Raw genomic sequence first — 24,195 nt, forward strand, 5'->3', positions numbered from 1 at the left:
AAGCAGTTAAAATGTTAGGAGCATATTTCATGAAACATCTCAAAATGTATTTGTCATGGGTACCCTGAAGAATATAAACCCATTTATGTTGATAGACATCAAAAGTTTAAATGCTTTTAAACGTGTGTCCAGTTCTGGGTGCCACAGTTCAAGAAGGACACTGACAAACTGGAACGTGTCCAGAGGAGGGCAACCAAAATGGTCAAAGGCCTGGAAACGATGCCTTATGAGGAACGGCTAAGGGAGCTGGGCATGTTTAGCCTGGAGAAGAGGAGGTTAAGGGGTGATATGATAGCCATGTTCAAATATATAAAAGGATGTCACGTAGAGGAGGGAGAAAGGTTGTTTTCTGCTGCTCCAGAGAAGCGGACACAGAGCAATGGATCCAAACTGCAGGAAAGAAGATTCCACCTAAACATTAGGAAGAACTTCCTGACAGTAAGAGCTGTTCGACAGTGGAATTTGCTGCCAAGGAGTGTGGTGGAGTCTCCTTCTTTGGAGGTCTTTAAGCAGAGGCTTGACAACCATATGTCAGGAGTGCTCTGATGGTGTTTCCTGCTTGGCAGGGGGTTGGACCCGATGGCCCTTGTGGTCTCTTCCAACTCTATGATTCTATGTGTTCCAGCTATGGCTTCCCATGACATCTTGATTGCTGCTTTATTTACCTTATGGGTTGCCTACAAGATGCTGGACTTGTTCAGATGTTATGCTAAGCCATATTATCACTTCCATTTTAAAATATAATTTTATTTATTTACTTACTTACTTATTTTACCCTGCCCATCTGGCTCGGTTTCCCCAGGCACTCTGGGCGGCTTCCAACAAAAGATTAAAACTTCCCTAAACAGGGCTGCCTTCAGATGTCTTCTAAACATCAGATAGTTGTTTATTCCTTTGACATCTGATGGGAGGGTGTTCCACAGGGCGGGCACCACTACCGAAAAGGCCCTCTGCCTGGTTCCCTGTAACCTCACTTCTCGCAGGGAGGGAACCGCCAGAAGGCCCTCGGCGCTGGACCTCAGTGTCCGGGCTGAGCGATGGGGTGGAGGCACTGCTTCAGATATACAGGGCCGTAAAAATTGTAATAATTACAATTATTTTTTAGGGACGCAATTGGAAAGGGTGCTGGGTGGAGGCTTCCGGTTCAGCGTGACTCTGAGCTAGGCGGGGGTTTTTTCCTTAGGGAAGAATCCCGAGCTTTTCGGAGAAAATAGGGGTTCCACAGGGCGCCGTGGTCCCCTGAAAAGTATCTGGTGGGCGTTCAGATACACTGGTTCCCGCGGAGCTAAAAAGCGGACCTCCCGGCCGTCAGGTAACTCCGTTTCGGAGCGAAGAGTACAGCGGGGGGAGAAGCGGGCTGAGGGAAGCCATAGCTGTCTCCGAAAAAGCGAAGCCCCGAGCCTGCAGGAGAAGCGCTGGATTCTCAAAAGAAAGAAATTCGAGCTTAAAAAGGATAAAATTAAAGTGGATGTCATTTAAGGAAAGACTCGAAGAAGAGGAAGTCAAAAAGAGCTCGACTTTTATCTGAAATCAGCGTGGACGCAGAGACCTAAACAAAGCGGAGGAAAGTGTAAGTGACGCTAGCGGTCAAAGTTCTTCTCCCCGCTCTACATTCTTTAAGACTACTTTAGAGGATACAAAATAACTGGCAAGAGAGGAAAGTAGAGGGGGAGCAAAGAGGCAACATTTGGATACTATTTGATACGACCCAGCCCTCTATTGAGATAGTGGAAAAGAGGAGGAATTCAGCCTCTCTCCTGAAAGCTCTGAGGAACGGAAGACTCCATTGTGTTACGGCGTGGACGCCATTACTTACTGTTTTTGCATGCCTCAGAGGAGGGAGGGAAGGGAGGGTACGGCGTCGGTGCTCTCTCCCCCTCCCCCTGAAGCTTTGAAACTCCGAAATATTAATAGGTGGAACTAAGCAATTTAAATAGACGGACTGCAGTGGATACTGCATTTCCCTCTTTGAGGAAAGGAATTGGAAAATCCCCTCCTCTCCCCCTCTTTTTTTTTCTCTTTTCTGTGTGCTGTCCTTTATTACTCTGTGGTTGGTAGACCCCTGGTGGACGGGAGAGAAACTACAACTCATTTTGATAGTACTTGCTAATCTCTCTGGGCTGGCTTAACGTCTCTGAAAGTTGGACTTAAATACATGAGGGAAGAAAGTTGGTATGTTTGAACTTCTTCGGGACCCTCTTGTTGATCTCATTCGCAGTGGAATTTAGCCCAATTGAGGGCAAGAAGATAAAGAAGAAAAAGAGTGGTTCTATTAAAAAGATATTTCTCTCTTTTCTTATCTTTTTTCTTCTTTGCAAAAGATATCATAAGGAATAGACTATTTTGAGGTAGGAAGAATTGACTTAACTACCGACGGATCTGGCCCAGCTTCAAACCTCGGATATTATGACTGGAATATAATTTGAACTCTGATCTAAGTCCTGAACTTTGATTTTGGGATTTTTATTTTTTTTTTCTTCTTTTTTTTTCTTGGTGGGACGTTGGACTACTTTATAGTGGGTTAACCTAATTGGTGACACCAAGAGGGAATTATTGGAGTATTACCTTAAATCATTTAGTGGAATTGGTTGTGAGTTTTGTAAAGATTTATAGAATTGAATTATCATAATTATCATTACCTTTTTACATTTAATTGAAAATGTCCTACCCACCAAAGAAAGGTGGGAATGGGGGGACTCCAGTAGAAAGAAAGGGGTCCAAGCAAGAATCAGATTTCAGATCGGAAATCTTAAAAATGTTTGCAGAAATTAGACAAAGTGAGAAGAATTTAGAAACAAAAATAGAACAAGTAGACTTAAAGATAGGGAAAATGGATAAGAAAATAGATGAAACTGTAAATGAATTGAAAGGCCAAATTAAAGAGGTATCCAAAAGAACTCATGTATTAGAGGAGGGAATGAAAAAGACAAAATTGGAAATGAAAGAACTAAAACGTGAAGATGATAAAATTAGAGTAGGCCTCTTAGAAACTAATAAATCACAAGAAGAAATGTGGGATGCGATCTCTATGAACGAACTTAGACAACGGGAAATTAATTTAAGGATGAGAGGGGTCCCAGAAAATCAAGGTGAAAATATTAGACAAAAATTAGTAACAGAATTGGCACAATGGTTGGAGTACCAAATAGAAGAGATAGCAGGCATGGTACAGAATGCTTTTAGAATGAAAGTGAGAACGACTAAGGCAAGAAGACTGCCTGGGGATTGTCTGATAACCTTTAAGGATAGAGATATGAGGAATTTGGTACTCCAAAAAAATAGAGAAAAAAGACTAATGATAGATGGGAGTTATATAATTATTTTTAAAGACATTCCAATTAGACTGCTAAAACGAAGAGACCCTTATAAGCCACAGGTGCAAATTCTTAAAAAGAATAATATAGAATTCACATGGGAGTTCCCGGAGGGGATCTCCTTCACTTACAAAAACAAGAGACACAGATTGACCAGCCCGGAAGAGATAGGTAAATTTCAGAGGAAATATAAGGAATTGTTAATAGAGGAAGAAGAAGAACTTAAAGGAGCAGTAGGAGGAGTGGAGGTTAAAGGTGTGAAGGATTTGGGGGAGAGGAAGAAATTGGGAGAAAGGCTAGAGGGAGAAGAGGAAGAGGAGGGAGAGGAAGAGGAAGAGGAGGAAGAAGAAGAAAGATTATAAAGAACTACTTTATAGGAAAAAAAATTTTTTTTTTTTTTATTATTCGGAAATAAAATGGCGTTAAAATTGTGGAACTGGAATATTAATGGACTGAATGATAAAAAAAAACGGAATAAGGTGGAACAATTTCTAAAGAAAAAAAATTTAGATATAATCTGTTTGCAGGAGACACACGTGGCGAAAAGGCATAGGAGAATTTTGGTTAATAAAAGACTTGGAAATGAATTTATATCATCAGATAAAAAAAAGAAAAGAGGAGTGATATTGTATATAAAAAGTAAAATTGAGGCTCAGCAAGTATTTAAGGATGAGGAGGGAAGAATTATAGCTGTCTAAATCAACTGGCAAGGTGAAAAACTAATAATTGTTGGGATCTATGCACCTAATGGAAACAAAACGGATTTTTATAAAAATTTGGAAGAAAAACTGTTGGAATATGTAGACCAAAAGATAATTTTGATGGGTGATATGAACGGGGTAGTGTCAATAGAAATGGACAGACTGAGAGACAGTGGGACAAAAGAAGGTAAATTACCTAAAACATTTTTCGAAATGGTTAAAGATTGTAACCTAATTGATATTTGGAGACTGAAACACCCGCTGGAAAAACAATTTACCTTTTATTCAGAACCAAATCAGTCGATGTCCAGAATTGATCAAGTCTGGATTTCGAGTGAACTAACTCCAAGAATTACCCAAGTGGAAATTGAACCAAGAGTAATCTCAGATCATAGCCCAATCAAATTAGAACTTAAAGGCTTTGAAGAAAGATCATTTAGGTGGAGAATAAATGAAGGCCTATTTGATGATCAAAATTTTATCCAAGAGGCACAGAAGAAAGTGAGTGATTACTTTGTGGATAACTGTAATAAAGGAACGAAGATGAGTATAGTATGGGACGCAAGCAAGGCAGTTGAGGGGTTTTTTTATACAGAAAAATTCATTCAAAAAGAAGAACAGAGAGAAAGTAAAGACAGAGATCTTAAAACAAATTACGGAAAATGAGAAAAAGCTAATTAAAAAACCAAATAATATAAGAATTAAACAAAGCATTAAAGCTCTGCAAACTCAGTTTGCAATGATAATAAACAAAGAAGTGGAATGGAACATCAAAAGAATTAGACAAAAAAATTTTGAATTTGCAAATAAATCAGGAAAATGGCTTGCTTGGCAGATTAAGAAAAGGAAAGAACAAAGTACAATAAATAACATTAATGTGGATGGAGAAGAGATAACTAGCCCTAAGGGTATTAGAAAAGGATTTTTGGACTTTTATAGACAGTTGTATAAGAACAAAGAAAAGAACAGTATGAGGAAAATAGAAAGATATTTAAAAGGAAAAGAGGTGCAAAAGATTCCAACAGAGGTAACAGAAAGGCTGAATACCCCGATTAATAATGAGGAAATTAAGGAGGTAATAACAGAATTGAAAAATGGGAAATCCCCAGGACCAGATGGGTTTACAGCAAGGTACTATAAAGAGTTGAGAACAGTCCTAACAACACCATTAAAAGAAGTAATGAACAATATTCTAAAAGAGAGAGAGATTCCGGGGACTTGGAAAGATGCATTTATAACCTTTATTCCAAAAGAGGATGCGGACCAAACACAAGTAAAGAATTATAGACCGATTTCCCTATTAAATACGGATTATAAAATCTTTGCAGGAATAATGGCGAAGAGATTAAAAAAGGTGTTACAAGAAATCATCCATGAGGACCAAACGGGTTTTCTTCCTGGCAGACAGATGAGAGACAATGTGAGGAATATAATAAATACTTTAGAATATCTGACAGCTAGGAACGAAAGACAGGCAATGTTAATATTCGTTGATGCCGAAAAGGCATTTGACAACGTATCATGGGATTTTATGTTGAAAAACATGGAATATATGGAATTGGGGAATGATTTCTTGAATGGAATTAAGGCAATATATACTGATCAAAAGGCGAAATTGATAGTGAATAATGTGATAACAGAAGAAATTAAAATATCAAAAGGTACCAGACAGGGCTGTCCGCTTTCACCCCTGCTGTTCATAATGGTCTTGGAGGTTTTGCTGAATTCAATTAGGAAAAATGAAAGGATAAAGGGGGTGGCAGTAGGCCAAAATGAATATAAAGTCAAGGCTTTTGCCGACGACTTGGTAATAATGGTGGAAGATCCGATGAATAGTGCCCTTGAAGTGTTGGAGGAGATTGAAAAGTTTGGTGAGGTGGCAGGCTTTAAGTTAAATAGGAAAAAAACTAAAATTATAATCAAAAATATGGACCAAACAATGACTGAAGTGCTGCAGCAACAAGTGGGTATTGAAGCTGTAAAAAAGGTTAAATATCTGGGAATATGGATAACACCAAAGAACATCGATTTGTATCAAAATAATTATGTTCCGGTGTGGAATCGAATTAAGAAAGATTTGGAGGGATGGGGGAGGTTAAAATTATCTTTTTGGGGCAGAATCTCAATGGTAAAGATGAACGTGCTCCCAAGGATGCTATTCTTATTTCAAATGATCCCAATATTAAAAGGAGTAAAGATATTTGAGGAATGGCAAAGAATGATTTCAAGATATGTCTGGCAGGGCAAAAAGCCGAGAATTAAATATAAATTGTTAACAGATGCAAAAGAAAGAGGAGGCTTTGCCCTGCCAGATCTAAAATTATATTATGAGGCGTCATGTCTTTGCTGGGTAAAAGAATGGATAAAACTTAAAAATACCAAACTATTGGATTTAGAAGGCTTTGATGCCAGATTTGGGTGGCACGCGCATCTATGGCAAGGGAAGAAATTGGGCTATAAATCGTTTGAAAACCACATCTTCCGGAAATCATTAATGGAAGTGTGGGACAGATATAAGAACATATTGGAAATGGGAGTCCCACACTGGTTATCCCCACTAGAGATTATGGGAGTTAAGAAAATCAATATGAGAAGTAACTGGATTACTTATGGAGATTTAGTGGTAAAAGAAGATGGGAAATGGAGATTAAAATCATACGAACAAGTAAAAGAACATGTGTCTGACTGGCTGCACTACTATCAGATAAGTAATATGTTTAAAAAGGATATGAAAGAAAGAGGGTATAAGGAAAAAGATTCGAAATTCCAAATAGAAATTGTTAATAATGATTGTAAGATAATTTCAAAAATGTATAAAATTCTATTGGAATGGTATACGTTGGATGAGGAAGTTAAAGCAGTAATGATCCATTGGGCCAGGGATTTAGGGTACAGTATAGATTTGGAAGATTGGCAAAAAATATGGAATGAAAACTTGAAGTTTACAGCATGCACTACATTGAAGGAAAACACCATGAAGATGGTATACAGATGGTATATGACCCCTGCTAAATTAGCAAAAATGTACAAAATCTGTAATAAATGTTGGAAATGCGGGGAGAAGGAGGGTACATTTATACATATGTGGTGGGAGTGCAAAAAAGTGAAGGGATTCTGGGAACTGGTTTATAATGAGTTAAAGAAAATGCTGAAATATAGCTTTGTGAAGAAACCAGAGACCTTCTTGTTGGGAATAACTAGAAATGATATAAAGAGGAGGGATCGCAAAATCTTCCAATATGCAATAACAGCTGCGAGAACATTACTGGCCCAAAGGTGGAAGCAGAAAGAACTTCCAAGTATTGAAGAATGGAGAGAAAAACTGACAAATTTCGCAGAACTTGATAAACTAACTGGGAAAATCAGACTTCAGAGAGACCATGAGTTTTTAGAGGACTGGGGGAAATTTAGAGATTATTTGAAAATTGTATGTGAGGAAAATATAACGCTAGTGTGTTTCAAAGAAGCTTTGTGAAAAAAACAAGGAATATTGCAAAAATGTAAAAGAGGATGGAAAATGTATCAAAATAGTAATATTATAATTAAGGAATGTGTAGATAAGAAATTAAGTATGGATGATTGTCAGAGGAGTTGAGGGAGGTCGGATAAGTTAAAATAAGTGATGTTTAAAATTGTATGATTGGAGATATTATGAAAAAAACTCAATAAATATTATTAAAAAAAAAAATTACAATTATTTTAATCCTACCCTTGATCAAAATTCAGAGTAGCATGCATGGTCTTCCCACTCTGGGGTCGGGTGGGGGTCGGGTGGCGATGTTTCTATTTTGCTTAATGTATGTAGGGTTTGGTGTCAGCGTTGCTCGTGCAGGTTCTCTGCTGTTCATTTGTGTTTCTTTGGTGGTGAGAGAGGTTGGGATTGGCCTAGGGTGTGGTTATTTGTTTGTGATTGGCTGTGGTGATCTTTGTTTTCGTGTGTGAGTGGGGTGGGTGGGTGTTTTGGATCAGGTTAGCCATATTGATTTGTATGCTGATGGTGGATTCTTGTCATTGTCTTGTTGAGCTGTGTATGTGATAAAGGGGAGCCATACCGGGGTAAAGGCGTCTTCTTCTGTTTGTCCCCGTATCAGTTTCAGTTTATTGGTTAATTTTTCTAGTAGGGCTGTTTCCCATACTATTTGGTACCATTGGTCCATGCTTACTCCTGACAGGTCTCTCCAGTGTCTGGTTATGGTGTTTCTGGCTGCTGAAAGTAGGTGGGTTATGTTTTGTGGTGTAAATGGGCATTGTTTTCTTGGAAGATGTTTAGTAGAGCCAATTCTGGTGTGATGTCTAATACTTGCTTAGTTATTTTACATATTTCTCATATGGCTGTTGTCCAGAATAGTTGGATTTTGGGGCACTCCCACCACATGTGGAGGTATGTGCCTGTGGAGGTGCACCCTCTCCAGCATTTTGGTGAGGTTCCTGGGCATATTAGCGCTAGGTTAGTGTCAGGGAACTGCCATCGCAGCCAGGAGTGGAGGAAGGGCTCCCAAGCGATGCCGGAGAAGGTCCCAGCAGGAAAGGAGGGGACTCAGCGACCGGGGAAGGAAATCAGCGTTACACCAGGGAGAAAGGCGGGCAGAGGCGGGCTTCGGAGAGGTGGCTCCAGGACTCTTCACCAGAGACTAGCGAGGAGAGTACGGGTCCTCCACTGCCCACGCCCACCCTGCGCAGAAGACTTCCGCGCAGGGAGGCTAGGCGGAGACTATCCGTCAAGGAACTTTTATGTTGGAAGAAGTTCAGGAAACGCCCACTGACGGATTCTGCCAGGGACTGAGACAGACGCAGAATCTGGACTGTCCAGCCAGGGAAAGGTTTATCCAGGCAACCTCGCCGAGAGTGGCGGCAACTTACGCACGAGCAACCCCCAATTCCCATTACAGTTAGATAGTGCTTTTAACAAAACTTATTTATTCCAATAAATTTATATACCACTTGATTGTAGAAAAAAACTCAAAATAGTTTGCAAAAAAAGATAAATCTATCACTAAACAAAATTACAACCGTAATTAAAAACATACGTAAGGTTAAAATCGTTATATAATAGACTAAAACAAATTAAAACTTTATAAATATCCAGGTAGACTTGTCTAAGTAAGAATGTTTCCAGCAGGCTCCTAAAGTGCTAATTGAGATTATTAATTGGAGGTAGTTGGGATTAACTGTGGCATCTTCTGTAGGTAAAAGATGTCCTCTACTACTGAGCTACAGTTCCGCCCCTCTAAACACTACATTATCCGTTTCTCTGGTTTTATTCTGTGTGCCTCACCATACTTTTAATATCTAGGTAAGAAGATGGGGTTTGAAAGAGAGGAAAGAGGAAATTATTTAATGTACCGTATTTTTCACCCCATAGGGTGCACCGCCCCATAGGACGCACCTAGTTTTTTTTGGGGGGGGGATAAAGAAAAAACATTATTCCCCCCCCTAGGCCCGAGCTTCCCCCGACCCCAGCCCCCAGAACAGCCTGCTATCCGCAAGCCTAGGGAGCTGCGCTGGTCTCCCGAGGCTTGCAGAGAGCTGCGTGAAGCCCGGGCGCGCTATTCAGCGCGCCCCAGGCTTTGGAATACAGGCAGCTCTGCGCAACCTTTGGGAGCCCGGCACGGCTTTGTGGGTTGCGCAGAGCCATGTCCAATTGATGCTTGATGGGAGAAAATAAGCCACGACATACCGTATTTTTCGCCCTATAGGACGCACTTTTCCCCCTCCAAAAATGAAGGGGAAATGTGTGTGTGCCTATGGGGCGAATGCAGAGCTTCCTGAAGCATCAATTGGACACGGCTCTTTTTAATGCCTTTTTAAAAAAACTCCACAAAGATTTGAAATACTTAAAAACAAAGTTAAAAATTTCACTGTAATTTTTTTATCCTTAGGCAAACTTGCTGGAACAGCTACTGAAATTAAATTTGGATCTCTCTTCGCTTTGGGATCCATTCCAGTTTTTCTCTAGTTGAAATGTGTGTGCACACTCACACTGTACAGGAAATCTGAGCGAAAAGCAAATCTAATTTCCTTCTCTTGCCTCTTTTGTAAGCATGACGTGGGGAACTCTGCAGCTTTATCATTGGGGCAGAGGCCTAACTTTATGTCTTCGGATGTCCAGTATCCAAACCTTAAGCATCTACTGAAAGTCATACATAATGCACCCTTAAATCTAAATGTTTTGATGTTGACGTGCCTGTTTATTGCATATAGCCCTGGAGCCTTAAATTGGAGAAACATTGCAAATTTATCATTTATAAAATGAGTGTACATTTTCTGCAACAAGAATCAACTGCATTGATTTATACTGTTGATATTAGGAATCACAGCATTTAGTCAAAGAGGAGGACAGAAAAGTGAGCCAACAGGTGAATGCTAACTAAGCTCAGCGCGCCCAGACTTCGCAAGGCGCAGGAGCCCGGCGTTGGGCTCCCACGGCTTGCGGAGAGTTGCCTGTTCTGGGGTCGGGGGAAGCTCGGGCTTCCCCCACCCCAGCCCCGCGCCTGGGGAAAAAAAATAATTTCCCCCCTTTATTTCCCCCCAAAAAAACTAGGTGCGCCTTATGGGACGGTGCGTCCTATAGGGCGAAAAATACGGTACATTTAAAACAAGACTAAAACCCTAATAAGAGGACGCTTGTGGTAAAGACCCATTGATACAGCTGGGAATGTGCTGCAAAAATTCTTCTGATGGTGGGCCTTGGTCTGATCCTGCAAGATGTTTGTGAACAGGGCCAGATTTAGGTTTGATGAGACCCTAAGCTACTGAAGATAATGGGGCCTTTTATATGTCCAGCTGTCCTTTGTCAATAACAAATTACTTTCAATGGGAAAGCGTGTCTTGGTTTTGGAACGCTTTGGTTTTGGGACAGACTTCTGGAACGGATTAAGTTTGAGAACCAAGGTACCACTGTATATAGAAATGAGCAAACCAGTGATATTTTAGGGAGCATCATAGGAGCCTACATTACTTACATCATAGGAGCCTACACAACACAAAACACTGTTGCTGTATGTAGGGTTTTTTTTATCTTATATTTTGGAAATGTACATCCAGGGTTTTTTCTTTGATTTTTTTTTGGGGGGGGCCAAGAGATTGGGGCCCTAAGCTATAGCTCGTTTAGCTTATATGTAAATCTGGCACTGCTTGTGAAATGGAGTTCTTTTGCAGCCTGAGATCCTTTCTCTTTGAAGATGCTGGGGACTTATCCTGGAAAGTTCTGCATGAAAAGAAAGCATATGAGCTTTTGCCTTTCCCATTGCTTACTAAATGATTGCCATTTCTGCTAAATCAGAGGTGCCAGAACTGAATCTCGAATTTCTGCATGCAAAGTACATTTTCTGCCACTAAGCAAAAACCCCTTCCTCAAACCGCATCTCTAGCTTTGATTCAGAAAAGGGTGTTTTATAATGTAGATAACACTTTGCTTCAAAGAGTTTGCTCAGGTAGCAGATTTCCCTAGGGGCAGCCTTCTCCATCGCAGTGGGGCGTCAGTGATGGTGCAAGGCAGAACTTCCTCTACTGTGGAACACGGACAGGGACAGGGGAGACCTCCTCTTAGCAACACAAAAAGTGGCTCCCCTTTTTTCCATGAGTGTACTGTACTCATGATCACAGTTGAGTCTTATTTGTTGGATCATAATAACCTATTGGTTCTCTCTTATGTTTCTGTGCAGATATTTATCTTTGAGAACAACATCTACTACTGTGCCCATGTGGGGAAGCAGGCCATCCGCGTGGTCTCCACTGGGAAAGACAAGGTTATTTTCAATGGACTCAGCGACTGGCTGTATGAAGGTAGGATGGGAAGTTTTAAAAGCACTGCCGGCCCTTGAGTGTTTCCAATGGGCCTGTCTGTTGACTACATGCACACAGAGAGAGTGATGGGTATTTAATGAATGATCCCAAGCAAAAGCTGTAGTTTTCTGTGAAAGGCAGAGTTTCCTGGACACCCTTGAATTCTACTTAGGGGCTTCCTGACACATCAATCTAGAAGTATCATTCCACTCTGGTCCCTCATTACAATTCTGAATATTCTGTGCCCCTTCTGTCTGATTAGCCCTGGGTACGCATGGTGTCCTTCCTTGGAGTATTTGGATCTTGTCCATAAACCTCCAGTGGCAAAGGGTGCTGCTGAGTGACACTTACTTTGATATCAAAAAGATTTTGACATTTATATTGCAAAAAGTGTGAAAAATCTAATAATAAACTGACCTTTTCCTGGTAAGCTTTTGGGTACTACAGTTGGCCAGTGTGACTGATGAGGTGCTGCAAGATGTTAGTTGTGAATACAGTTTTGGCAGCCACTATTTAAAAGCTAATTGCTTTTTTATTTAGACGCATGCCTCTCTCAGACACAACCCTTTCTCTCATGGGCTTTGAAGTAACACAGTGCTTCATTTGGAATGATGCAATCATTCCCCTCGAAGCCTGAAAAAATCGAGAGTAAGTGGATGAAAGGAGAAAAGGATGGGGGAAAGATGGCAAATACGAATATTATATTATATCCAATTTATATCCTACCCTTACTCTAAAGTGCTCATGGGGTTATTCCACTTTCTCCTCATGGCATCACTGTTTGGTAGGTTAACCTGAGATACGATCATTGGCCCAGCATCCTGGAGTGAGCTTCGCAAATAAGCAAGGATTCCTTGCTCCATGTTCCTGCCCACTGCAGCAGGCTAGCTTTTCAAATCTGTCCCTACAGTTATCTGCATCAGAAAGTTTACTTGGTGGATAACTAAATGTCCTCTGAGACTGTATCCTGCCCCTGGAAAACTGCTGATTGAGAGAAATTATAGTGATAGCAAGCTTAGAGGGCAGAGGCTAAGAGGACAGTGTTGCTGACGCCTATTTTTATTCCATTACTGGAATGCTCAAAATGTTCTTTTAACTGTCATTGACTTTCAAGCCAGTCCTTTATGAGGAATTGGCATAGTGAAGCCACATTCATCTGCTGAGATAGCAAAATGGCACTGAGATCCAATGCAGTCTCCTTCCCTAACCCACTTGCCTTCAGATGTCATTGGACTACAACTCCCATCAGCCACGGGCAGCGATCACAGATTAACAGAGTTGTGGGCCAATGATATCTGGAGAGCACCGGGTTGGGGAAGGTTAAAATGCAGCTTGCAGATCCTGATCTGAAGCGGGGATGTCACTAAAAGTTAGCTGTGGAAAAGGTCGCCATCCCACTTTTAATGCTGCTTAAATGAAAGTTGGAGAAACAGGTCCCTCTTCTTTTCAGAGGTGATCCGTGTTTAATTAAAGCAAGGCATCACTCAAGTCTTCAGGCTACCTTTCTTCTCTTCCTTTGGAACACCTGTGACATTTAGAGTGAATGTGGACGTATGCTTTCATTAAATGATGACTGCAGCACCAGCAGAGGTCTTGCATTTGGGAAAAGGCCATTGCAGAGCAAGCGCTGCAGACAGTGCTTTCAAATCTCCTTGAATCACCCAAACACAAGGTCATTTCACCCTTCCAGCTATATTGCTCCCCATCCATCCAGCTTCAGGCCTGCTTTGTATATCTAGGAGAATCCAGTCATAAAGGTTTTTCACCCTGGTCTGCCCTAGGGCTGAATCGACAGGGCGAGGGGGCTTTTTAGAAAACCTCCCCCCCCCACACACACACACACGCACAAAAAGAAGCCACCTTTCAGCAGTCTTTCAAAGCATACAAAGTGGTGAGAAAACATAGGGCCAAAAGGATAGGAAGACACAACTGTGTTGCCGAGGCAACTAGAAAATGATCCCTACCTTCCAGTGCTGTTCTGCATGGACCGTTCCGTCATTCCTCACATCTCCAAAAGTCACAGTTCATCACCTGGTTGCCTCGGGGAAAGGTTTCTTGTCCTGTTGCACTATGCTTTTAGGAATAATGGGTTGTATTTAGCTGAGTCCTACTCAGAGTTGTCGTTTTTATCATCCGTCTGCCTCAGGAGACAATGAAGGAGTGCATCTTTGGGGGGTGAGGTCAAATTGTTGGAAGGTTGCAGTGCTGCTGTGGCTGTAGAGACTGATAATGGAGAGGCACCCAATGAAATTAATGATACGAAGCTAGTCATGTTCATTCATTTCAGTGGGTCTGCCCTAAGTAGGGCTGGCACTGGATGTAACCCAGTGCAACTGCCTCACAGCCATTCCTCCCCATGCCTTCCTTGTCTTCACACACTTTGCTGGAAGGGGAGTTTCATTGATCCTCACAACATGTTGTGGAAAGCTGCAGAACGTTTTAGAAATGCGGGAACATGTTCCCACCCTTTGGGGGCATCTGCTTCCAGGGCCCTCAGTGATGAAACTAGGTAACTAAATCTGATTGGCTAAATAGCATCACGACATCGTTATGCTCGCCCTCCATTGGCTGAGATCACAAAGTGAGAGCAGAGAACTTAGCAGCAGGGAAGCACCAAAGATGGGGAACAAAGTGGGTCAGTGTAGTCACTCAGAGCTCCCAGCCAGCTGGAGCTGGAAACAGGAGGAATCAGTTGCTCCTTAACTTGGTCCAGTTTGGAAGTTTGTATTTGTGGTTAAAATGGGGTGAGTGCAAATGAGCACTACCACTGAAGAGGTGCATGTCTTTATGTGTAGAATGGAAGCTGGAACGTTGCATGTGGGGACCCCGTGATGCATGAAAGGAGATATTTATTCATGTGATGGGGAAATATGGCATCAAAGATCATACTCACAGCCTACATTTAATGCACTCTCATGTCAGTCATGACTTTCCCTCCCCCTGCCCAAAATCCTGGGAGCTGTAGTTTGCCATGTATGCTGGGAATTATAGCTCTGTGAGGGTTTCCCTAACAACTCTCAGCTCCCTTGATTACAGTTCCCAGGATTTTTGGGCAGAAGCCACAACTGCTAAAGTGCTTTAAGAGTTCTTTAAATGTGGGCAGCGGATGTGACCGTGTGCCACAAACCCTGCAGTGATTTGCCATTCCTCAGCTCCCCTGAAGCTAGCAGTCCTCTTATTGCCTTCCTTACTTTTGCCCTCTTGATCTGGCAGTCCCTGTGAATTTGCACTCTTGTGTTTTTACTCTTTTACCCTGCTATCGCTTTAGCAAGTGGCTGTGGCGAGGTGGGTTGCGAACATATGCTCAACCTTCTCCCCGTCTGTGCCAGCGTTGCAGTGCCATATCATCAATGACTATCCTGAGATAGTAGCAACAGCACCATCAGAGGCGCCCTTCCTGTCCCCTTTGTGTTCTTGTTGTTCCTGGAGACAGTTTGCATCGCCTTACGCTAGCAGACCAAGTGCTTGCAACCAGCCAAACGTGGCTGTTTGCCATGGTTCATGATCCGCTTTATGCTTTTCTCCCACGTAGAATGCAAAGATTATTTTTCAAGCTTCCACCTTCAAAAGCAAAGTCAAGCTCCTTTTTTTGCAGGGGCAGGTGGTAAATATATGCTTGCAAGATCCCAGCTTTCTTTTCTGGATAAGGTTGCTTTGCATATGCATGTTAGAATTTGCAGATTATGGTCCCAGCATTACCACCTTGGTGACACAGCAAGGCACTGAGACAGATGGCAAACCCCAAATAGACGGAAGTTGGTTTTTCATCTTTCTTGGAGCACAAGTGCTTTTGTCACAGTAAAGAAAACACGTTCTGGTATTAATCAGACTATCTCCCTTCCTTCCACCCACCCACCTCCCATTTCTTTCGTAAATCCGGAAGCGGATTTAAGGAGTTTTTCTGTTTAAAATGCAGGAGTTCGTTGGTATTCAGACTAATCTTTTTTTGCTTTTGTAAATCCGCCATTGGGTAAACTTTCTTCAAGGTATTATGCTGAACTGTTGACTCCTGATGGTATGGTGGAACAAAAATATATTCAAATCAATCAGCACTGATGTAGTAGCATAATCTACTTAGTGAATTTAGCTGGAAGGTTTGCAAGCTGAGACATAACATGAAAGGATAGATTAAGCCTGGTTTTTGAAGCTAAAATAAACATTAGTATTGCATCTGTACAGTCTGATCTAACTTCTGTTTTCGCAGCAGCATCCTTTGAGTTTTTAGCACAAAAACCAAAGCAACTTCCCAAGAGGGGAGAGCAAAGGTCTATAACCACCTGTGGAGTCAGCTCCAGATGTTTGTTTGTTTGCAATGCACTGTAGAAATCATTTAAATTAGAAGCAGAACCTGGTTGGCAGATACTTCAGGCCTCCAGCTTGGTATCGGTGCAAGGGAGAGAAACAAAGGTTTGTTGACCTTCAAGAGAGGTTTTGTGGTAGTAATGCAGACTGCAGGGTGTGCAAAGGGTTTTTGCATGTCACCCCAGTCTCCGATCCGTGTGAGATTCAAGGGGTTCCAGATCCATGTAAATTTTATGCAAATCTGTATCCTCTTTCATCCTTTATTTCTTTTCTTGGTGATTGCATTCCCCTCCTTTTTTGCCAGTGTGTAAGTGCCAGGGGGGAATACCTAGTACAGCTGCAGAATAGTGAGAGCTGGGGGAGATCATGCCTGCAATATGGGAAGTTACCCCCCTTTAAAAAAAACTCTGTTCAAGAATAAAAACCACAGAAAACTCATCCTGCACTGAATTTGGCAGTACAACCCAGGCCCACTCAGATGTAAAGGGATCAGAGGTTGGTGTCTAATGATCAACCACCCAGGCAGTCTTTGTGCAATGTTCCTTGCGCATCCTTTTTTTAAAAAAATTGTGGGTACCATTAGTTTGTAGTTGCAAAACAAGCAATTTTGCCCAGAACAATAATTGAGGAAATATACAATTTTCTGTACTACTTGCAACCCCATTTATTAAGCAAAATGCAACTTTATGAGCATAATTCAGATTAAAGCAAGTCCCAAAATATCCACAACCTAAGTGTGGGTACAGATTTTGTACCTGGCCTTAAAAATCCTGTTGTCAGTACTAATTTTTCTCTAACCTTCCATCTCCCAATAGCCACTCTGGGCTGGTACCTGGCTGTTGGCAAGATGTGCCTTTCGTAGAGATGCCAATTCTATGAGTGGGGATGTAAGAAAGCAGCAATTCCGTTCCAGCATGTGTTCATCACACTCATGCTGTTTCCATTCTGCTGCAGTTCAGTTTCTACCAAATGCTATGTTATCCATCAAACTGTCTGCTGTTTAAAGTAACTATTTAAGTAATGTATGTAACTTTCATTCATTTCAATGCAAATGAAACAAATGTCCAAAAAGCCATTAATTGCATTCACTGGATGACCTAAAAAGAACAAGAATGTGAATGACTGAAATGTTTCAAGTGTTGAGACCCGCACCTTTACCGTGCTTCTATAAACAATGTTTAATATTATAAGTCTTTAACATAAGGGTTCCAACAGCTGAAAACTCTTTACTTCAGAAAACTAACAAGCCCTCCAGATAAATCGAGGTAGGAACTCGCCTATGGAAACCTGCAATAGAGCCAAAACACAAAGAGATGAATTTTCGTTATTCTCTTTGTAACCTGTTGCTTGGTTAAAAATAATAGAGCTAGTTCAAGAGACCTTGTGACTTACTTAGGATGTGGCAGTGGAATGCAAATATCATAAAATCAGTAGCAGCATCAGTTATAGCTTGGCTGAATGAAAATACAGGCTCAAATGCTGAAATGGTGCCCAGTGGACATCTCCTTCTCTGGTGTTTATGCAAAAAGGCAGGACAGAATGCCCCACTGCTTGAGACTGCATAAGCAACGGAGTATCTATCATTTAAATATCTTACGCAAAACAGGTGTTTATACCAACAGTGTTCAATCAGTTCTTTGTCCTTTGCTACCCTTAGCAGCAGGTTGTGTCTCAAGCATCATTACTGTGTCATTTTTGCTCTTAGGGTATGGAACCAGAGGGAAGGAACAAAGAGAGATTACCGTAGCAAAGCAATGGCTTTTCCGTAACCTCTTAATCCTTATCTGTTTCTGCGCCTCACATTATCATTATTTGATATTGCAACTTTGCAGTGACATCTGGTGGAAGAGGCCAGAATCTCACTGTTCTGGTTGTTGAATGTGTCAGAACTGTGCAGTATTATGGCCACATAAGGCCGGCCCTGTCCCTGAATTGTTAGAAAATAATGCAATAAGGAAATTCGTAATCGAGGTGACAAGATGCAAAGGGCAACAGTGTTCCTAAGCCACCCATGCATGGCTGGGGTACTCGTGACCCTCCAAATGTCCTTTGATTCCAGCTCCCATCAGCTCCAGCCAGCCAATGGTGAGGGATTCTGGGAGTTGTAGTTCAGCAATGTCAGCACACAGAATTCAAGCACCTAATGGTTTTCTCACCTCTGCAAAACAAGCTTGCACCTTCTGAAGTTTGCATTTCTGCACATCTGTTCTTAAAGATTCAGGAGGCTTGTCCCACATTTCATGTAGTCTCCATGCTAATAATCAAGCCCGCTTAGTGTGAAATATTAAAGTGAATATTTAGGAAAAAAAGACAATACCCGAATATAAGCCACTACATTAAAATTCCGCAGGCACTCACACCCGTACCATTTTACCATATGTCTGTTTCAGCAGCGATATTATAAAAGCCAATTTTTGTAAAGTCGCAAATTTAAGCCACATTTTAACTTTTCACGGTCGGAATTCGGGGGGGGGGGATGAGGCTTATATTCAGACCAATATGGTAAATTGAAATGACCCTTCTTCTGCCTTCATCTTCACAACAACCCTGTGATTCCTACTATTGAGCCTTTAAGGAGACTGTTGGGTTGGGTCTCTTCCAACTCTACAGTCCTATGATTCTAGGTAGATGTAGGCGAGAGATGGCAACTTCCCCGAATGGGATTCAAACTCAGCTATTCCCAGGCCAAACCTCTAATCAGCACAGCATATACTGTGGACTGTGGACTGCAGTCACGTCCCACAAACCAAATTTGGCCACCAGACTCATTGAGTGCATTTCCCAGTGCTGCCCTTGGCACCTCAGCATAGAACTAAAAACAAGATACCAGGAGAGAAACAGCTCACTCTGCTCCCTAGCGCCTGCTTAGCATAATCCAAGAAATGTTAGGCGTTTACGTCCCATCGATATCAATGGGACTCAGGTGCAGAGTCAGTCCGTGTCACTAATGAAGTCAGCCCTGTCAGTCCGCATTTGCAAAGGTTCAGCCTACCATCTTCAGTGCACATTCCTATCATGAGTAAGAGTCATGATGGCAGGTCAGGAGGAACAAACAGACGCTTTTCCATTATTCCCCATGGTGGTAAGCACGCATCATTTGCTTGGAGAATTTTAAGTAATATTGCAGCTACAATCTGTCCCTGCTGGGTTTTTAAGCACCATTCAACTGCATGAAAAACAGTAGTCATTGAACACACAGACTTCATTAAGTTTATAGCAGCTGATGTTTCATATTACTGAAAGCCAGAACAGTCTCCTTTTAAAGGCTCAATAGTCCTTCACTTGTCATTTGAAATATTGGGGGCTTTGCTCATTAGAAAATGATGGCAAATCTATGGCGATTAGCAATAATGAGAACTAGAGGCTTAAGAGCGCATTTGAGAACATATGAGCTTGTCTACATGCATAAGTTGGGGCAAGCAGGTGGCATTGCTACATTACCAAATTGAGAGGTGCAGAGCGCAAATCGTGCCTTCTGTCCAACTTCCCTCTGTCTGAATAGGTTCTGTTCAGTGATGAGAGCAAAAACATTTTGTGCACACTCAAAGGCACACTTTTTATTATGACTACTACTAATAATAATAATAATGTTCCTGTCATTGCAGTTTGACTTCACTTGCACAAGACGTAATCTGTGTGCTCTGCATTAATCAATCTGAAACAGGTACCGACATCCAGATTCAATATTCACAATCATTAATGCAATTAAGTGGTTCCTCGGCCCATAAGCATGCACTGAAAAAGTGGAAGCAAATTCACCCTTTTCCTGCCTTTGCTAAGAGTATGACCGAGTGATTGAAAAGCATTAAAGGGTAACTAATCTGCATTAAGTGATTTTGAGTATGCACCATTAGATACAACCGTGGAACTGTTTATTCCCTGTTGAGCTATTTTGGAACAAATGGTATATGCAGGTTGGAACATTGAAACCAATGTTCAATATGCCTTCCAGCAAATGAATGGAGATGCCCTGGATTCTCATACCCTATTTTTTGCAGAGCACATTTTCTTCTGGAGTAACAGTGACAGAGCTCCCCTCTCCATCACCATGGTTTCATGGGCTATATTCTGAAGGCTGTATCATTCTTGAGCACATATTTCTGAATGTTACATGCCACCTTGTGGTAAGACTTGAGCTTTTTCCACCCACCCCATCAAAATAACTTCAATGATACCATATTTAGAAGCCTGTAAGAAAGCGGGGGAGGGCATATAATGAGCAAAACCAATCAGTGATCTAGTCTTAACTCATTTTACAAGCTCCACAGGCTGCCTTTAGGTTTCAAAGCAAAATATTTTTGTTTGTTTCTTTGGAAAGAAAGTTAGGGTTTGCTTTCTCCTTGAGACAAATCTCCCTCTTGGGTTTTCTGTGTTCTGTAGCATGTTGACACAATGAGTGGTATATATTAGGGTTGCCATATTTCAAGGAGTAAAAACCAGGACACTCCAAAGTTGTTGAGCTTCCTTTTACAAACACACCACCCAAAAAGGAAATTTTTGATTGACTTGCCTAAGATCCAATACAAAGTGCCGCCTTTCAGAAATCCCCCCCCATGCCCTGATGGCAGTTCCACTTTTGAAATCCCAGTAATGTCTGGGAAAATCCAGACCTATGGCAGCCCTATGGATATATGTCGGTGGGTTTCCTTCCTCTATCCCCAAATCATTGTAGAATTTTGCATGAGTTCAGCTGAATGAAATTTATAAAAAGAAAAAAATAGAGTGTGGGCATTTTACCATTTGATAGGATGATCAAAATGAACAGATATATGAGAGCATCCTTTGCCATCATCCAGCACACTAGTAAAAAGACCTCTTCTCCAGAATCTTGCATGTTTGCACATTCATGCTAAGCAATGGTTTGGCAAAGTGCTGTATGTGAATTGAGCCAGTGCATAATTACAATGGAAATTACTCCCGCAAGATACAGTGAGGATTGCCAACTTGGATGGCCTTAAATGAGAACTGGAGAAATTAGTGAAGGATCAAGGCTATCATTGGGTACCAGCCATGATGGTTATGATCTGTATCAGGCATAGGCAAACTCGGCCCTCCAGATGTTTTGGGACTACAACTCCCATCACCCCTAGCTAACAGGACCAGTGGTCAGGGGTGATGGGAGTTGTAGTCCCAAAACATCTGGAGGGTCGAGTTTGCCTATGCCTGATATGTATCCTCCACTGTCACAGGCAATATGCCACTGTATACCAGTTGCTGGAAACCAGAAGTTGGGAGAGTGCTGTTGCACTCAGGTCCTGCTTGCAGGCTTCTCATACACATCTCCTTGGCCACTGTGACATCAGTCCCTCTCCAAGTGTCTGTGGCACTTACATTTTAGCTTATGGTGCCTTGGCCTCTCTCAATTGCTATTGTGTGCTCCCACACTTAAACTGCCTAATTCTCTGCCTCCCCCAGCTAATTTTTCACCAGTTTTTTCATCTCCTGGGTGAGAGGACATTGTTCTGAATGGAAGCCTCTTCAGCTCCTGTTGGCTTTTCCCCACATTCAATTTAAATTTATTTATTTATATATTTATAAAGTTTTAACAGTCTGGATCCATCCCCATCCAAGTGGAGCCCAGCTCTCTATGTTCCTCATGATCGGATAACCCACTACGTGGATCCCTCAACCCCGTGTTGAAGAATCATCAGCATGAGAGGATAACTGCTCATCCACCAAGGAATGGGTCCTTTCTAAGGAATCGTTTCCCTTTTCCTCAGTGTGAAGCCTTCCTGGGAGCTATCATCCTAGGAGCAGCACATTGCTGAAGTCCTCATCCACTAATCTCTCTGCCTCTTAGCTTCTCTAGTCAGCCACCATGGCCTCAGAGGAACAAACCTGTTCCCTGAAGTTAAGAGTTCATTGCACCAAAGACACACCCACGATTTCTTTCCAGCAAGCCAAATACAAACGTAACACTAAGCCAAACCGTATCTTAGTCATGCGTGTGACATACAGTTCCATAAACTAGAAAGCCGCCACACTCCTGCTGGCTTGGTATCTGTAGAACTATTTTTGTAGTTTATTCAGTTGGGGGCTTAAAATTTGTTTAGGTGAAAGAGACGTGGGACACAGTTGTGTGGCCTCCTTGCTCTACTGCAAACCAATTCAGGAGAGAAGGAACACCTGAACTTAGTGCAGGGAATTTATTTCCACATTGGGTTCGCTGCTTAGATTATGTGAGTCTAAACATACCCATACATTCAACACTCATGTACAGTGGTACCTCAGGTTACATACGCTTCAGGTTACATATGCTTCAGGTTACAGACTCCGCTAACCCAAAATAGTGCTTTAGGTTAAGAACTTTGCTTCAAGATGAGAACAGAAATCATGCTCCGGCGGCATGGCAGCAGCAGGAGGCCCCATTAGCTAAAGTGGTGCTTCAGGTTAAGAACAGTTTCAGGTTAAGTACAGACCTCCGGAACGAATTAAGTACTTAACCTGAGGTACCACTGTATTTGATTGTCTGTAACAGATATGCAGTGGCCCTCTCCCACTGTTAAGGAAGGTGGAGATCCCACACAATTCTGCTGGTAATTTGAGCAATTCGTGTCAGTAAATAATCAACTACAATATATACAACTCTTATTTCCTACTTTAATCGAGATCATTCTAAAAATCATAGCACCATCTTGTGGTAAGATAATTCCCACACCATGCTTTTCTTTGAAAAGGTTCCAGCTGAGAATAATATTCTCTAATTATGTGAGAACAGTGTAAATCCAAATAACATGGCTCTAATTAAAAATGATTGTTACTGCAAGCCAAGTTCCAGGGCTTGCTTCTGATCTGTATTTGGGGCAGCCCTGTTTGCAGGAGATGGCAGGGGGATAGGGAAACCTAATTTTAATTTTGAACCATTTCTTCTCTTGAATTAAACAACTCATTGGAGAGAAGCAAGGTGAACAAGAAACACATGCATTTATTTTTGTTTTTATGGGGGGAGGTTATTTCCTTAACCTATTTTTCCTTCTTTATTTATAGGATGCCTCTTTAGGATTACTCCTTTCAAAGCAACTCACCACATGCTGAGATACAAAAAAAAGAATACTTAAAATTATGGTGTAAAAAGCACGTCAAAAAGTGTAATGACAGCCACAGCTAAAAATAGTATCAACAGTTTTATTTCATTCAAAAGCTGAGCAGAATAAGGAAAAAAACAACCATAGAGTTCTCCTAATCACCCAAAGCATTTTATATTCTTTCTTGAATGAAAAGCTCTATCTCCTGCTATTTTTGTTGTGATTAACTTTCTCTGTTTTGAAAAATAATTTATTATGGCTATGGCATGGTTTTGGTTGTTGTTGATGATGTATTTGTGGCCCAGTCTTAAAGCATGGCACCCACTGAAACCCCCTCTTCTATACAATTATTAAAAGTGCAGGAGCCCCACCCTCGTTTTCACTGCCCCCCCGGTCTGGACCACATCACTTCAGGTTGTTTTGATTGTCTGTTCCCCTCTCTCAAAAATAAAATGAAATAAAATCCTACACATAGAAAACAAGATGTCGAACAGAAGGTTCCCTGCTTCTCCTGGCCTTCTTCCTGACATGCTGGTTTTCCCTGTGCAGGGAACTTTTCAGTGCACGTAGCATCAGAGCATTCCATCATGTGACAGGTCTCTATCTCCAGACCTGTGGCACAACTGAGATGTAAGTTCACTGCCTCTGATCTTCTCAACTTAGCTGATGGAAAGCTCGCCTGTGACTTGTCGTCTGCCTGTTATACTGGTAGTCTAGCACTTATCACATCACTAATTGAATATCCCAGGGACTGTTCAACGTGCTAGAATTTGGATATAAGCCCGAAACACTTTCAGCCCAACTTATCTAATAATAATACCTAGTGTTTGCATAGTGCTTTCAAGAGTTCAAAGGGCTTCATGCGCATTATTATTTGTTGTCCTTGCAGCAACACAACTGAACCTGGGTGGGTAGTGTGTCTCAGTATGACAACTTCATATGAAATGGTTCTCTCTCTTTTAACCTGATATATCGTATATCATATCATATCATATCATACCACCATTATTGTCAGTCAGTATTTTCCCCCCACATTGCAAATGGTGTTGGGAAGGCTGAGGCAAAGAG

The 24,195-nt window shown here is 41.6% G+C and overlaps 1 protein-coding gene across 6 annotated transcripts in view; it reads left to right on the top strand.

Moving 5' to 3' along the window:
- Positions 1-24,195, top strand: part of DPP6 (dipeptidyl peptidase like 6) — a 519,694-nt gene that overhangs the window by 437,344 nt on the left and 58,155 nt on the right. For all 6 annotated transcript variants that reach the window (XM_053359654.1, XM_053359656.1, XM_053359653.1 and 3 more), the window contains exon 8: positions 11,680-11,800. In XM_053359654.1, the coding sequence (XP_053215629.1) occupies positions 11,680-11,800 (121 nt within the window). The remainder of the gene's footprint in view (positions 1-11,679; positions 11,801-24,195) is intronic.

Source organism: Podarcis raffonei, chromosome 12 (genome assembly GCF_027172205.1).
Source record: "Podarcis raffonei isolate rPodRaf1 chromosome 12, rPodRaf1.pri, whole genome shotgun sequence".
In the NCBI taxonomy this organism is placed as follows: Eukaryota; Metazoa; Chordata; class Lepidosauria; order Squamata; family Lacertidae; genus Podarcis; species Podarcis raffonei.